The following is a 16,595-nucleotide window of genomic DNA, read 5'->3' on the forward strand; positions in this document are numbered from 1 at the left end:
TGTTTTTCAGTGAAGTCCCATCTTTCCAGGCATCAGACATGTCATACAGGGGAGAAGCCGTATTCTTGTCCTGAGTGTGGGAAATGTTTTTCACAAAAGTCCAGTCTACAGAAACATCAGAGATCTCACACAGGGGAGAAGCCTTATTCTTGTCCTGAGTGTGGAAAATGTTTTTCACAGAAGTCCAGTCTGCACAAACATCAGAGATCTCACACGGGGGAGAAGCCATTTTCCTGTCCTGATTGCGGGAAATGTTTTTCACTGAAGTCCCATCTTTCCAGGCATCAGACATCTCACATGGGGGAGAAGCCATATTCTTGTCCTGAGTGCGGGAAATGTTTTTCATTGAAGTCCTATCTTTACAGACACCAAAAATTTCACACAGAGGAGAAGCCATATTCCTGTTCTGAGTGCGGAAAATGTTTTTCAGAGAAGTCCAGGCTGCAGAAGCATCAGAGATCTCACACGGGGGAAAAACCATATTCTTGTCCTGAGTGCGGGAAATGTTTTTCACAGAAGTCCAGTGTGCAAAAACATCACAGATCTCACACAGGGGAGAAGCCGTATTCTTGTCCTGAGTGCGGGAAATGTTTTTCACAGAAGTCCGGTCTTCATAATCATCAGAGATCTCACACAGGGGAGAAGCCGTATTCTTGTCCTGAGTGCGGGAAATGTTTTTCACAGAAGTCAAGTCTTTACAGCCATCAGAGATCTCACATGGGGGAGAAGCCGTATTCCTGTCCTGAGTGCGGGAAATGTTTTTCACAGAAGTCCAGTCTTCACACACATCAGAGATTGCACACGGGGGAGAAGCCGTATTCCTGTCCTGAGTGTGGGAAATGTTTTTCACAGAAGTCCTATCTTTACACACATCAGAGTTTGCACACAGGGAAGTAGTCACTTAAAACAAGCAGATCTTGTCATGCATCAAAGGTCTCACAAAAGGAAAAAGCTGTATTCCTGTCCTGAGTGCAGGAAATGCTTTTTTTAGAAAAGTCCAATTTTTACAAACATCAGAGATCTCACACGAGGGAGAAGCCACTTTCCTATCCTGAGTGAGGGAAATGTTCCTCACTGAAGTCCTGTCTTCCTGTACATCAGGGGTCCCACACAACCCTGGAGGTGTATTAGTGCCTTGAGTGCGGGAAATGTCTTCTAGATGAATGTTGCTGGACATCCCAGCTCTCATGTGGGGAAGAAGCACCCCCTGATATACACCTCAGATATACTCATGGCTGATCTTCATCATGGAAGAAACAGTCCATAAGGAGATCAGAGGCCCCCAAAGACATGGATGAAGTGTGGGACCAGGTTGGCCATTGATAGCAGGAGAAGAATAGAAATGGAGTCCTGCCCTGTGATTGGCTGAGTACATTTTGTGGTGGGAGATTTCACAAACACTTGGAGGTCTATGGAGAACAATGTTGAACGGATGTGACCGGCATTCTCCAGCTGGGAGGAGTTTTGGCCGTATTTTATTTCTTATGATCATTGGCTCCATCTAGTGGCCATAATATCATATTGGGCTAGTTTTACTGATGGAGAGATTTCAGAAAAATCACCTCATTGTGGCCACTAGATGGAGCCGGCGATCATAGGAAATCACTGTGTTACCTAACATACAGCCAGATGTTGTCACAGCTGGAGGAATGATTGTCTCATTGGTCCAATGAATGTTCTATAAATAGAGCCCTTGGTTTCCTTCATGAGACAGGGCTCCATACTAATCCCTGAGGTCACACTCCCGCACTCTGAGGTCACACTCCTGCACTCTGAGGTCACACTCCCGCACTCTGAGGTCACACTCCCGCACCGCGAGGTCACACTCCCGCACCGTGAGGTCACACTCCCGCACCCTGAGGTCACACTCCCGCACCCTGAGGTCACACTCCCGCACCGTGAGGTCACACTCCCGCACCGTGAGGTCACACTCCCGCACTCTGAGGTCACACTCCCGCACCCTGAGGTCACACTCCCGCACCCTGAGGTCACACTCCCGCACTCTGAGGTCACGCTCCCACACTGTGAGGTCACGCTCCCGCACCCTGAGGTCACACTCCCGCACTCTGAGATCACACTCCCACACCCTGAGGTCACGCTCCCGCACTCTGAGGTCACGCTCCCGCACCCTGAGGTCACGCTCCCGCACCCTGAGGTCACGCTCCCGCACCCTGAGGTCACACTTCCGCACCCTGAGGTCACACTCCCGCACCCTGAGCTCACACTCCCACACTGTGAGGTCACACTCCCGCACTCTGAGGTCACACTCCCGCACCCTGAGGTCACACTCCCGCACTCTGAGGTCACACTCCCGCACTCTGAGGTCACACTTCCACACTCTGAGGTCACACTTCCGCACTCTGAGACAGATAAAACTTTATTTTGGTGGTATTTATTGACTGCTGGAATTTTTTTTTTTTTTTGCTATATAAGTGAAAATGTCCAAAAAATTTTTATATAAAGTGTTTTCCTTATAAAATTTTGCAAATAAATAATCTTTCTTCATAAATCGGCCAAAATGTATTCAGATATCTTTTTAGTAAAAAAAAAAAATAACCCAAATTAGTTTATAACCAAAAAATATAATTAAAAAAAAATTACATTTTTTTTAATATTATTATTTATGTTTTTTTTACACCCATAAAGGCTGTAAAAGCAATAATTTCTCCTTCTCTGTGGCTGCATTCCTGCAGCCATTGAGAAATACTGTGAGAGCTGTGATTGGTCACAGCTTGTCACATGGTACAAGTCTGTTGGGAATAGCTCTGTACCATGTGACCTCGGTGATCATTCACAGATTTCACTAGTAGTAAGCAATGATATCAGGAAGTGACATTCTCCTTACTACTGTTCATGTGATCACTTGTCTTCTGTTCACTGGTCTCCCCAGTGAATGCCTGTGCAGGGGGGGGATGTAAGGACAAGTCTGATGATTGGAGGAGAGCAGGCTGAGATCCCAACACAGCTAGAGAACTGACCATGCTGAGTTTTAATAGGAAATCAGAGGGACTGGCAGGATCACCGGGGATCTCACACAAAAGGAAGCAATACAGAGAGAAGAGGAGACGTCTTCATACCAGGACATGGGACAGCCGGCACAGATCAGGAATAGGACATGTTGGAGGAACATATTCTTTGAAGGAGAAGTTCAGGCAAAGCTCTTTTGTCTGTACTTCTCCTGTGGATCAGAGGAGTGCAGTTCATTCTGAACTCCTGTGACCCATTTTCAGGTGAAGCCCGCTGTCAGCTGACGTCACTCAGCCGGTCCAGGCTGGGGAAAGATCCCGACATCAGAATCTGGACCAGCCGCACCCTCCCCCTCCACAGTCCAGTGAGTGTGGGGGGGGGGCAGGGCAGAGAGCGGTGACTGACAGTCGTCACTCTCTGCTCAGAACGACTGTGAGAACTCATGGTCAGCAATCACGTGATCGCTGAGTTTTCACACTTTGAGCCGTCGGGGGATGAGTGCAGCATCCACCTAGGGGCAAGGATGGTTTTACAAAGTCAATAAATAAATGCCATACTTTTCTGGCCTTTAGATGGCGCTAAGTATCATAGAAATTAGAACCATCTTATTGCCAAATGTGGTATTCTCCATTTTATATCCATGGAAACCATTCACCCCGCTCAGCACAGAGCCTACTCCCTCTACTCCCCCCATCCCATTCACACAGAGGGAATGACAGGCACATTCACCGGGTGTATTGCTGTGCAATTGTTTTATGAACAGACTCCTAGATGATTACAGCTACTTATATAGGGACATCAATTTACATATTACCCATCAGTCCCCGCCCCCGAGGAGCCTACGGTCTAAGGTCCCTAACATTCATACATACACATACTAGGGGCCAATATAGACAGGAGCCAAATAACCTCCTAGTATGTCTTTGGCATGTAGGAGGAAACCGGAGTACCCAGAGGAAACCCATGCAGGCACAGGGAGAACATGCAAACTCCAGGCAGGTATGGCAGTGGTTGGGATTCAAACCAACAACCCCAGTTCTTCTAGGAGGAAGTGCTAACCATTTATATGTTTCTATAAAGGTGGGAAGTATGTAGCAGTGAATAGACCTCCCAGCAATGTTATTACCAGGCTGCAGCTAGGGGGCGCTCTAATGTGTACAGTGTGACCCCAGCAGAGTGATCCCATCTAGCCCACATTAACCCTCTCACTGCCAGAGCTGTTTCTGCATTATTTTGCACACATGGGAAAATGCAGATTTTGGTCCTGAAGATGAGATAAACCCCCAAACATCTATTAGCAGAGGTCCTGGAGAATAAAGTTTTGGTAATTTTCGGGGAATTCCGGATCATCATATACTAAGCAGGATTTGGATCCCGGTGGAGAACTTTCACCCCAAGAAAAAATGAGGGTGAGGTCAGCAGAGGAGCCCATAGTAAAGGAGGAAACTCTGAAATGTTTTCTTCAGAAGGTCGGAGTTTACTGGACAAGTGAATGTAAAATACACCATCAACGCGTTTCATGGCTTCAAAGTGTGACTTCATCAGGACAGGTGTAAGAAGACGATATAAAAATAGGGAATGAAGTAACAGTCCAGTATATGGTATTATAAAGACCCGAGTCACATACAATTCATGGACAGGACTGAGATTTATAGCATTCAGGATTTGTATGATGTTACACAAGGTGAAGAGATATATGGAGAGGATGATCAATACATGGAGAAATCAATCTATTCTATCATAGAAGGGAATCAATAGATCAATCAATGACATCAACCAATCAATAAGATCCATTTCATGGGATAGATTTATCATTCTGTGCACTGGTTATGTTGGAGGATCAAACCATGATCACTGGATATTGGAAACATTCCTATTGATCTGATGATTGCTGGCATGGATTCCTGATTGATTATTGCTGGGAATAAAGTCCAATAAACACGCAGATTTGATGGGATTATTGATAGAAAAATCTCTTCATATTCCATGGAATAAATATGTGTAGAATAGTTTGGATTTGATGGAATAAATCTCTATAAAAAGACTTTGTGGGGTTTGTTGGTTCTTTTCTATTCCTCTCTAGGTCTGGATTTCAGGAAGAAGAAACAATTCCTCCAATTTCTAGTGGATGGTGAGGAGGGGAGAGATTTGGGTGAGTTTTGTACATACAGGAGGTAATAGAGAGAATCCGGCTAGTAATTGATGAGAGGAGATTTCACTGGAGAGTTCCATTGGAGAGAATTCAGGGCTGGGGGCACTGCTGGGGCCTGGAGGGTTCTGATTGGACCACCAGTACACGTGTCATATTAATCTGGGGGTGTGCACTGCTGGGGCCTGGAGGGTTCTGATTGGACCACCAGTACACGTGTTGTATTAATCTGGGGGTGTGCACTGCTGGGGCCTGGAGGGTTCTGATTGGACCACCAGTACAGGTGTTGTATTAATCTGGGAGTGTGCACTGCTGGGGCCTGGAGGGTTCTGATTGGACCACCAGTACATGTGTCATATTAATCTCTTTTCCTGATCCTGTTCTGGTGACACCCCAAATCTCAGGATTTTATATCACTTTCGGTAATAATTGTAAACAGGACAAATAGAGAGGCTGAATCTCCCTAAAGGAGGCCGAGGCAGCAATAGAAACCAACAGGAGGTCTAATCCCTCTCCACTCTCCAGAAAATCAATGCCTTTAGTTCTTCTGTAAAACAACCCAGTGAAGGGATGGGGGGGGGGAATATGTTTGTCTTTTCCAGAAGGTTGGATGCAGAATACTTTCATGTCCAGCATACTAAATGGGTCCAATACTGGGATCATCTGAGAAAATGTGTTCTGTATTCCTGGGAGGGAGGCACCTATGGGTTGGTGTTTGTAGAAAATGAACACAGTGAGGACAATGGCAAGTGCTGAATGGCAGAGGTGACTGCATGGAGTCTGTAGTGCCAGAAACCTACTCAAATGTATTCCCTTCCCATCCTCTCTAGGCTCCTTCTCTCCCACCCTCTCTGGGCTCCTTCCCCTCCCAATCCTCTCTAGGCTCCTCCCCCTCCCCTCTAGGTTCCTTCCCCTCCCAATCCTCTCTAAGCTCCTCCCCCTCCCCTCTAGGCTCCTCCCCATCCCCTATCCTCTCTAGGCTCCTCCCCCTTCCAATCCTCTCTAGGCTTCTTTCCTTTATTCCCACTTATATGTCTTGCAGAACAATTCCCATCTGAAATAAATGTCCCAAATGTAATTACAATACACTCTCTACCTTCAATGGCTTGCTGGATGCTCAGCAGAAAAGGTGCCCCTGGAAATGTTTCTGAAATGTTTCTATGTTCATGTAGTATTTCTGTTGTCACTGACCATCTCCTGTAGTATGTCTGCAGTCTCTGACCATCTCCTGTAGTATGTCTGCAGTCTCTGACCGTCTCCTGTAGCATGTCTGCAGTTTCTGACCGTCTCCTGTAGCATGTCTGTAGTCTCTGACCGTCTCCTGTAGTAGGTCTGCAGTCTCTGACCGTCTCCTGTAGTACGTCTGCAGTCTCTGACCGTCTCCTGTAGTACGTCTGCAGTCTCTGACCGTCTCCTGTAGTACATCTGCAGTCTCTGACCGTCTCCTGTAGTACATCTGCAGTCTCTGACCGTCTCCTGTAGTACGTCTGCAGTCTCTGAGAGTCTCCTGTAGTACGTCTGCAGTCTCTGACCGTCTCCTGTAGTACGTCTACAGTCTCTGACAGTCTCCTGTAGTACATCTGCAGTCTCTGACCGTCTCCTGTAGTACGTCTACAGTCTCTGACAGTCTCCTGTAGCATGTCTGCAGTCTCTGACCGTCTCCTGTAGCATGTCTGCAGTCTCTGACCGTCTCCTGTAGCATGTCTGCAGTCTCTGACCGTCTCCTGTAGCATGTCTGCAGTCTCTGACCGTCTCCTGTAGTATGTCTGCAGTCTCTGACAGTCTCCTGTAGCATGTCTGCAGTCTCTGACCGTCTCCTGTAGTATGTCTGCAGTCTCTGACCGTCTCCTGTACTATGTCTGCAGTCTCTGACCGTCTCCTGTAGTATGTCTGCAGTCTCTGACCGTCTCCTGTAGTATGTCTGCAGTCTCTGACCGTCTCCTGTACTATGTCTGCAGTCTCTGACCGTCTCCTGTAGTATGTCTGCAGTCTCTGACCGTCTCCTGTAGTATGTCTGCAGTCTCTGACAGTCTCCTGTAGTATGTCTGCAGTCTCTGACCGTCTCCTGTAGTATGTCTGCAGTCTCTGACCCTCTCCTGTAGTATGTCTGCAGTCTCTGACCGTCTCCTGTAGTACGTCTGCAGTCTCTGACCGTCTCCTGTAGTACGTCTGCAGTCTCTGAGAGTCTCCTGTAGTACGTCTGCAGTCTCTGACCGTCTCCTGTAGTACGTCTACAGTCTCTGACAGTCTCCTGTAGTACATCTGCAGTCTCTGACCGTCTCCTGTAGTACGTCTACAGTCTCTGACAGTCTCCTGTAGTATGTCTGCAGTCTCTGACCGTCTCCTGTAGCATGTCTGCAGTCTCTGACCGTCTCCTGTAGTATGTCTGCAGTCTCTGACCGTCTCCTGTAGCATGTCTGCAGTCTCTGACTGTCTCCTGTAGTATGTCTGCAGTCTCTGACAGTCTCCTGTAGCATGTCTGCAGTCTCTGACCGTCTCCTGTAGTATGTCTGCAGTCTCTGACCGTCTCCTGTACTATGTCTGCAGTCTCTGACCGTCTCCTGTAGTATGTCTGCAGTCTCTGACCGTCTCCTGTAGTATGTCTGCAGTCTCTGACCGTCTCCTGTACTATGTCTGCAGTCTCTGACCGTCTCCTGTAGTATGTCTGCAGTCTCTGACCGTCTCCTGTAGTATGTCTGCAGTCTCTGACAGTCTCCTGTAGTATGTCTGCAGTCTCTGACCATCTCCTGTAGTATGTCTGCAGTCTCTGACCCTCTCCTGTAGTATGTCTGCAGTCTCTGACCGTCTCCTGTAGTATGTCTGCAGTCTCTGACCGTCTCCTGCAGTATGTCTGCAGTCTCTGACCGTCTCCTGTAGTATGTCTGCAGTCTCTGACCATCTCCTGTAGTATGTAAATATAAAGCACAACCCTTTGGTGTGTTGGGGGGCAGTTGAGGCCCCCAGTGTCTCATCAGTTGGCCATCACTGGAGTACATGGGACTCAGAACAAGTCCTTTGTGGATAAAGTGGATCCATCACTATGAAGGCCTCCTTCACCAGTCCTGCAGTCTCTTCCTCCATCTATAAAGGGATCCATGGTGGCTCTGGGGTGTCTGGATTTTCCAGCTGAATGGAGATTTTACATGGAAGTTCTGTGTCACAATGACAAGTCAGGTGATTGGTTGTGGCTGCGGCTCAGTCCCATTGACTTCTATAGACAGGTATGACAGGCGGTGCCACCTGTGAGACTCGGCATGTGAAGGTAACATTGCCGCACTGTGAAGCTAAGCATGGAGGTCACAGCAATGTGTACTCACCCAATCAGCTGCTTTCTTCATTTAGAGGTAGGTGATCAGGGGGCGGGTCTGTGACATCATCCTCTTCTAAGCCCCTCCCATCCGACCGTGCCCATTACTCTCCATGGCATGCCGAGCAGAACTTGGTTTTCATGTGTCTGCGTTGGGCTGATTTGTGGTCACCATGGAGTGAATTATTAGGTGTAAACCAGGCAGATGGCTTGTTCTGGGGATTGTCAGTGATCACATGTCCTGTTATATGGATTCAATATCCATCGTCTGACATCCTAACAGGAGTTCTGTCATTTTTCAGGATGTCAGGAAAAACATGTCCTCCGTCAGTAAATGTTCATGTTGTGTCAGTAATAAAAGTCACGGAGGGTTGGGAACCCTGCAAGGGGGGCAGAGATATGTGACTGCCTAGTCCAGCCTTTCTCAGCCAGGGTTCCTCCAAAGGGTTCTAGGGCTTCCTTGTCACTTCATTGGGCTGTATATGGAAGTGTCACCGACCAGCCGTTTCTGGATACACAGCTTTGTCATCATTGCACACACACACCATTTTGTTTTTGTTCAATAGATTTTTTATTATAATTTCACTTTTAACAAGATTGCAGAAAAAAAAATCAGTAAACGGTAAAGGAAGGAATCTGATTGGTCAGGGAGATCCCTTGTCTGGAATGTGGGGGCGGAGTCATTATTATTGGTGTACAATACAATACACAACGTGTTCCATTATTATAACAAAGTATTGTAGAAAAGATCCCAACATAGAAAATGGGGGAAAGGAGGAAATAAAGGCGGATATGAAGGGGAATCTGTGTACGGGGAACACCTTAACAATCACCACCATTTTATTCTCCAGGGCCTCTGATGTCACAGAATAGATGTTTGGGGGTTTATCTCATCTTCAGGACCAAAATCTGCATTTTCCCATGTGTGCAAAATCATGCAGAAACAGCTCTGGCAGTGAGAGGGTTAATGTGGGCTAGATGGGATCACTCTGCTGGGGTGACATTAGAGCTCCCCCTAGCTGCAGCCTGGTAATAACATTGCTGGGAGGTCTCTTCATTTCTCTGCTCCATACTTCCCGTCTTTATAGAAACATCTCCTGACATTTGGGGGTCTATTCATAGAATGTTTGTATAGCAATTCCCTCAGTGAGAGTTCATGTCCATTCCTCCTGTGTGAATGGGGAATGGTGAATGTTAGGAGTCTATTTGCTGAGCGGGATGAATATTTCCCATTGATTTCAAATGATAAATGTTGCATTTGGTCACAAGATGGCGATAATTGCTATGATACTTAGCGCCATCTAAAGGCTGAATGAGGAATTTTGGGTTTTTGATCAATGATTGGATTAATGATATGGTTTTATTTATGTTCTTCAACTCATAAATGTATGAGAGTGATCTCTGGTATTTGTATGACACCGCCCCTCACATAGCACACTAATAATATGTTGGGGGTGTGATCTCTGGTATTTGTATGACACCGCCCCTCACATAGCACACTAATAATATGTTGGGGGTGTGATCTCCGGTATTTGTATGACACCGCCCCTCACATAGTACACTAATAATATGTTGGGAGGTGTGATCTCTGGTATTTGTATGACACCGCCCCTCACATAGCACACTAATAATATGTTGGGGGTGTGATCTCCGGTATTTGTATGACACCCCCCCTCACATAGCACACTAATAATATGTTGGGGGGGTGTGATCTCCGGTATTTGTATGACACCGCCCCTCACATAGTACACTAATAATATGTTGGGGGGGTGTGATCTCCGGTATTTGTATGACACCGCCCCTCACATAGCACACTAATAATATGTTGGGGGTGTGATCTCCGGTATTTGTATGACACCCCCCCTCACATAGTACACTAATAATATGTTGGGGGTGTGATCTCCGGTATTTGTATGACACCGCCCCTCACATAGCACACTAATAATATGTTGGGGGTGTGATCTCCGGTATTTGTATGACACCGCCCCTCACATAGTACACTAATAATATGTTGGGAGGTGTGATCTCCGGTATTTGTATGACACCGCCCCTCACATAGCACACTAATAATATGTTGGGGGTGTGATCTCCGGTATTTGTATGACACCGCCCCTCACATAGCACACTAATAATATGTTGGGGGGTGTGATCTCCGGTATTTGTATGACACCGCCCCTCACATAGCACACTAATAATATGTTGGGGGTGTGATCTCCGGTATTTGTATGACACCGCCCCTCACATAGCACACTAATAATATGTTGGGGGGTGTGATCTCCGGTATTTGTATGACACCGCCCCTCACATAGCACACTAATAATATGTTGGGGGGTGTGATCTCCGGTATTTGTATGACACCGCCCCTCACATAGCACACTAATAATATGTTGGGGGGGGTGATCTCCGGTATTTGTATGACACCGCCCCTCACATAGCACACTAATAATATGTTGGGGGGGGGTGATCTCCGGTATTTGTATGACACCGCCCCTCACATAGCACACTAATAATATGTTGGGGGGTGATCTCCGGTATTTGTATGACACCGCCCCTCACATAGCACACTAATAATATGTTGGGGGGTGTGATCTCCGGTATATGTATGACACCGCCCCTCACATAGCACACTAATAATATGTTGGGGGTGTGATCTCCGGTATTTGTATGACACCGCCCCTCACATAGCACACTAATATGTTGGGGGTGTGATCTCCGGTATTTGTATGACACCGCCCCTCACATAGCACACTAATAATATGTTGGGGGGTGTGTGATCTCCGGTATTTGTATGACACCGCCCCTCACATAGCACACTAATAATATGTTGGGGGGTGTGATCTCCGGTATTTGTATGACACCGCCCCTCACATAGCACACTAATAATATGTTGGGGGGGGTGATCTCCGGTATTTGTATGACACCGCCCCTCACATAGCACACTAATAATATGTTGGGGGGGGGGGTGATCTCCGGTATTTGTATGACACCGCCCCTCACATAGCACACTAATAATATGTTGGGGGGTGATCTCCGGTATTTGTATGACACCGCCCCTCACATAGCACACTAATAATATGTTGGGGGGTGTGATCTCCGGTATATGTATGACACCGCCCCTCACATTACACTAATAATATGTTGGGGGGGGGTGATCTCCGGTATTTGTATGACACCACCCCTCACATAGTACACTAATAATATGTTGGGGGTGTGATCGCCGGTATTTGTATGACACCGCCCCTCACATAGCACACTAATAATATGTTGGGGGGTGTGATCTCCGGTATTTGTATGACACCGCCCCTCACATAGCACACTAATAATATGTTGGGGGGTGTGATCTCCGGTATTTGTATGACACCGCCCCTCACATAGTACACTAATAATATGTTGGGGGGGTGATCTCCGGTATTTGTATGACACCGCCCCTCACATAGCACACTAATAATATGTTGGGGGGGTGATCTCCGGTATATGTATGACACCGCCCCTCACATAGCACACTAATAATATGTTGGGGGGGTGATCTCCGGTATTTGTATGACACCGCCCCTCACATAGTACACTAATAATATGTTGGGGGGGTGATCTCCGGTATTTGTATGACACCGCCCCTCACATAGCACACTAATAATATGTTGGGGGGTGTGATCTCCGGTATTTGTATGACACCGCCCCTCACATAGCACACTAATAATATGTTGGGGGGTGTGATCTCCGGTATTTGTATGACACCGCCCCTCACATAGCACACTAATAATATGTTGGGGGTGTGATCTCCGGTATTTGTATGACACCGCCCCTCACATAGTACACTAATAATATGTTGGGGGGGGGGTGTGATCTCCGGTATTTGTATGACACCGCCCCTCACATAGTACACTAATAATATGTTGGGGGGTGTGATCTCCGGTATTTGTATGACACCGCCCCTCACATAGCACACTAATAATATGTTGGGGGTGTGATCGCCGGTATTTGTATGACACCGCCCCTCACATAGCACACTAATAATATGTTGGGGGGTGTGATCTCCGGTATTTGTATGACACCGCCCCTCACATAGCACACTAATAATATGTTGGGGGGTGTGATCTCCGGTATTTGTATGACACCGCCCCTCACATAGTACACTAATAATATGTTGGGGGGGTGATCTCCGGTATTTGTATGACACCGCCCCTCACATAGTACACTAATAATATGTTGGGGGGGTGATCTCCGGTATTTGTATGACACCGCCCCTCACATAGCACACTAATAATATGTTGGGGGTGTGATCTCCGGTATTTGTATGACACCGCCCCTCACATAGCACACTAATATGTTGGGGGGTGTGATCTCCGGTATTTGTATGACACCGCCCCTCACATAGCACACTAATAATATGTTGGGGGGGTGATCTCCGGTATTTGTATGACACCGCCCCTCACATAGTACACTAATAATATGTTGGGGGGGTGATCTCCGGTATTTGTATGACACCGCCCCTCACATAGCACACTAATAATATGTTGGGGGGTGTGATCTCCGGTATTTGTATGACACCGCCCCTCACATAGCACACTAATAATATGTTGGGGGTGTGATCTCCGGTATTTGTATGACACCGCCCCTCACATAGCACACTAATAATATGTTGGGGGGTGTGATCTCCGGTATTTGTATGACACCGCCCCTCACATTACACTAATAATATGTTGGGGGGGTGATCTCCGGTATATGTATGACACCGCCCCTCACATAGTACACTAATAATATGTTGGGGGAGGTGACAAGCATGTGTCCAGCCGTGACAAATTATTGCCGTATTTAATAAACTCAGTGACTTCTTTATAATCGTCAGCTCCAACTCCAAAATGCCTCACTCAGGAAAAACAGTTCAATACCGCATTATGGCCACTAGATGGAGCCAATGATCATAGGAAATCACTGTATGAAAAGATCCCACATTGTGACATGGCTGAATGAATGCTGGTCATATTAGTTCATCTATTCTCTAAGTGGGGTGGTATCTATTGGGCCAATCCCTTTTACAAACCACACATAATATCGCCCTTCAAAGTGAAAACAGAAACGATTTGCACAAAATCAAAGAGTAGAAATATTTTCCGGTGGATCCCCTCTACCCAGACCCCATATGTAGACATAGAACAACAAGCTGTGTTCCCTCTCGTGCCGCACTCCTCCAACCACCCAAACCCACACAGAAGCCAAGGGAAATAATGAGAGGAAAGTTCCCCCCTAGTTTGGGGCGGAGTTCTCCTTCCCTCCTGTTGGGGGATGGGAGAAGGATGGACTGAAGACAGAGAGACGCTTCGGGGTCACCACTGTTATGTAGAGCCTTGAAATGAAGGACATCAACTTCAGAAGTTCTTGTTGTCTGTGTAAAGTTCCCCGATAACGAGATCTGGGCTCTCCCGGCTTCTAGCTCTGTAACCCGCTATATCATTATCAGGAAACGCAACTCCGACACCCAAGAAGGGCTGAAGTTGTGTCCTTCATTTCCAGGATCTACTGACCACTCTGCACCCCGACATTTACTGCACTTCATCCATGTCTTTGGGGACCTCTGATCTCCTTATGAACTGTTTCTTCCATGATGAAGATCAGCCATGGAGTATATCTGAGGTGTATATCAGGGTGTGCTTCTTCCCCACATGAGAGCTGGGATGTCCAGCAACATTCATCTAGAAGACATTTCCCGCACTCAAGGCACTAATACACCTCCAGGGTTGTGTGGGACCCCTCATGTACAGGAAGACAGGACTTCAGTGAGGAACATTTTCCTCACTCAGGACAGGAAAGTGGCTTCTCCCCATGTGAGATCTCTGATGTTTGGAAAGATTAGACTTGTCTATAAAACATTTCCTGCACTCTGTACAAGAATATGGCTTCTCCCCTGTATGAGATCTCTGATGTGTGGAAAGATGGGACTTCTGTGAAAAACATTTTCCACACTCAGGACAGGAATACGGCTTCTCCCCCGTGTGAGATCTCTGATGTTTGTGATGACTAGACTTCTCTATAAAACATTTCCTACACTCTGTACAAGAATATGGCTTCTCCCCCGTATGAGATCTCTGATGTGTGTAAAGATTGGACTTCTGTGAAAAACATTTCCCGCACTCTGGACAGGAATATGGCTTCTCCCCTGTGTGAGATCTCTGATGTGTGTAAAGACTGGACTTCACTGAAAAACATTTCCCGCACTCAGAACAGGAATACGGCTTTTTCCCTGTGTGTGATCTCTGATGTGTATAAAGATTGGACTTCCATGAAAAACATTTCCCGCACTCAGAACAGGAATATAGCTTTGTCCCCATGTGAGATTTCTGATGTCTGGAAAGATTGGTCTTCTTTGAAAAACATTTCCCACACACAGGACAGGAATATGGCTTCTCCCCCGTGTGAGATCGCTGATGTGTGTAAAGACTGGACTTCACTGAAAAACATTTCCCGCACTCAGGACAGGAATACGGCTTCTCCCCCGTATGAGATCTCTGATGTGTGTAAAAATGGGATATCTGTGTAAAACGTTTCCCACACACAGGACAGGAATATGGCTTCTCCCCCGTGTGATATCTCTGATGTGTGTGAAGACCAGACTTATGTGAAAAACATTTCCCACACTCTGGACAGGAATACAGCTTCTCCCCCGTGTGAGATCTCTGATGTGTGTAAAGATTGGACATCTGTGAAAAACATTTCCCACACTCAGGACAGGAATATGGCTTCTCCCCTGTGTGAGATCTTTTACACACATTAAGATGGGATTTATACTGGCAACCCTTCCCACACTCAGTACAGGAGAAGCTCTTCCCTGTTGGAAGGCCGGCCCGGTCCCGCACAGTCTGAGGTTCCTCAGGATACGAGGAATCCGATGGTCCATCTACACTGGGTGGTGCCGGATGGACATTGGAGGGAGCCGGGTTTTCTCCTGGACTATACTGTGTGATGTCCTCATCTTCTACTTTCCAGTCTGGAGACAAAGTGAGACAATCCTCGGAGGTTTTCCTCATCTCCCGGCCATGGACTAAAATACAAAGACAAAGAGGATTACTAGACAGGAGCTGATTGGTTCCCCCAAACCAGGACTCCACCCACATCAGGCACCTTGGTCTCTGAGGAGCTTACAATTCCACCCTCAAGGGCACTAGGAAATGGCTCCTCTGATCTCCTACCAGGTCATTTCTTTATTCATGGACCTTAGTCAGAGAGTGAGGAAACAACCAGAACTGTCTTTTATAGGAGGGACAGTGATGAGGGGATTATAGGACGAGGGTCCCCACCCCCTCTATCACTCATCACCATCTTCCCAACACAAGAAGTACTGCACTTCCTTATTTACTCCATGATTTAGTCATGAAGAACAGCGGGGCTGAGCCCCACCAGAGGTCAGAGAGTGAGGATGGGGGGGAGAACAACCAAGATGAAGACTAGACTGATCCTGAAGACCACCATCATTGGGGTATTGACTCCTCCCTCATTATTACTTTCTGTTTAAGGGTCCAAAGTTGGAGGATGTTATCACATTATTATCACCATGTAAAAGTCTGTGCTCCAATCACATCATCCGATATAAAATGTCCATCTGGGAGGAAATGGGGGGAACAAAAGAGAATCCATATTATGTGTATATATAGCAGTGGGGGGAGGGGGAGAGCAGAAGTCAGGACTATGGAATGTACATCATAGAGTATATAGTGCAGGGGTCAGGAGTATGTAATGTACAACAGAGTATATAGTGCAGGGGTCAGGAGTATGTAATGTACAACATAGAGTATATAGTGCATGGGTCAGGAGGATGTAATGTACAACATGGAGTATATAGTGCAGGGGTCAGGAGGATGTAATGTACAACATAGAGTATATAGTGCAGGGGTCAGGAGAATGTAATGTACAACATAGAGTATATAGTGCAGGGGTCAGGAGTATGTAATGTACAGCATAGAGTATATAGTGCAGGGGTCAGGAGTATGTAATGTACAGCATAGAGTATATAGTGCAAGGGTCAGGAGTATGTAATGTACAGCATAGAGTATATAGTGCAGGGGTCAGGAGTATGTAATGTACAACATGGAGTATATAGTGCAGGGGTCAGGAGTATGTAATGTACAACATAGAGTATATAGTGCAGGGGTCAGGGGGATGTAATGTACAACATAGAGT

At 46.7% G+C, this 16,595-nt stretch overlaps 1 protein-coding gene across 1 annotated transcript in view; it reads right to left on the bottom strand.

Annotated features, from left to right (window-relative positions):
- The window catches only part of LOC149445473 (uncharacterized), a gene marked incomplete at its 5' end in the record, with an annotated part of 164,533 nt that overhangs the window by 24,623 nt on the left and 123,315 nt on the right, over window positions 1-16,595 (bottom strand). Inside the window, one exon of the mRNA XM_089653775.1 lies at window positions 14,237-14,950. Within this exon, the coding sequence (XP_089509901.1) occupies window positions 14,237-14,950 (714 nt within the window). The remainder of the gene's footprint in view (window positions 1-14,236; window positions 14,951-16,595) is intronic.

The sequence above is a fragment of the Staurois parvus genome, unplaced genomic scaffold, assembly GCF_062004578.1.
Source record: "Staurois parvus isolate SC_StPar_1 unplaced genomic scaffold, SC_StPar_1.0 ptg000720l, whole genome shotgun sequence".
Lineage (NCBI taxonomy): Eukaryota > Metazoa > Chordata > Amphibia > Anura > Ranidae > Staurois > Staurois parvus.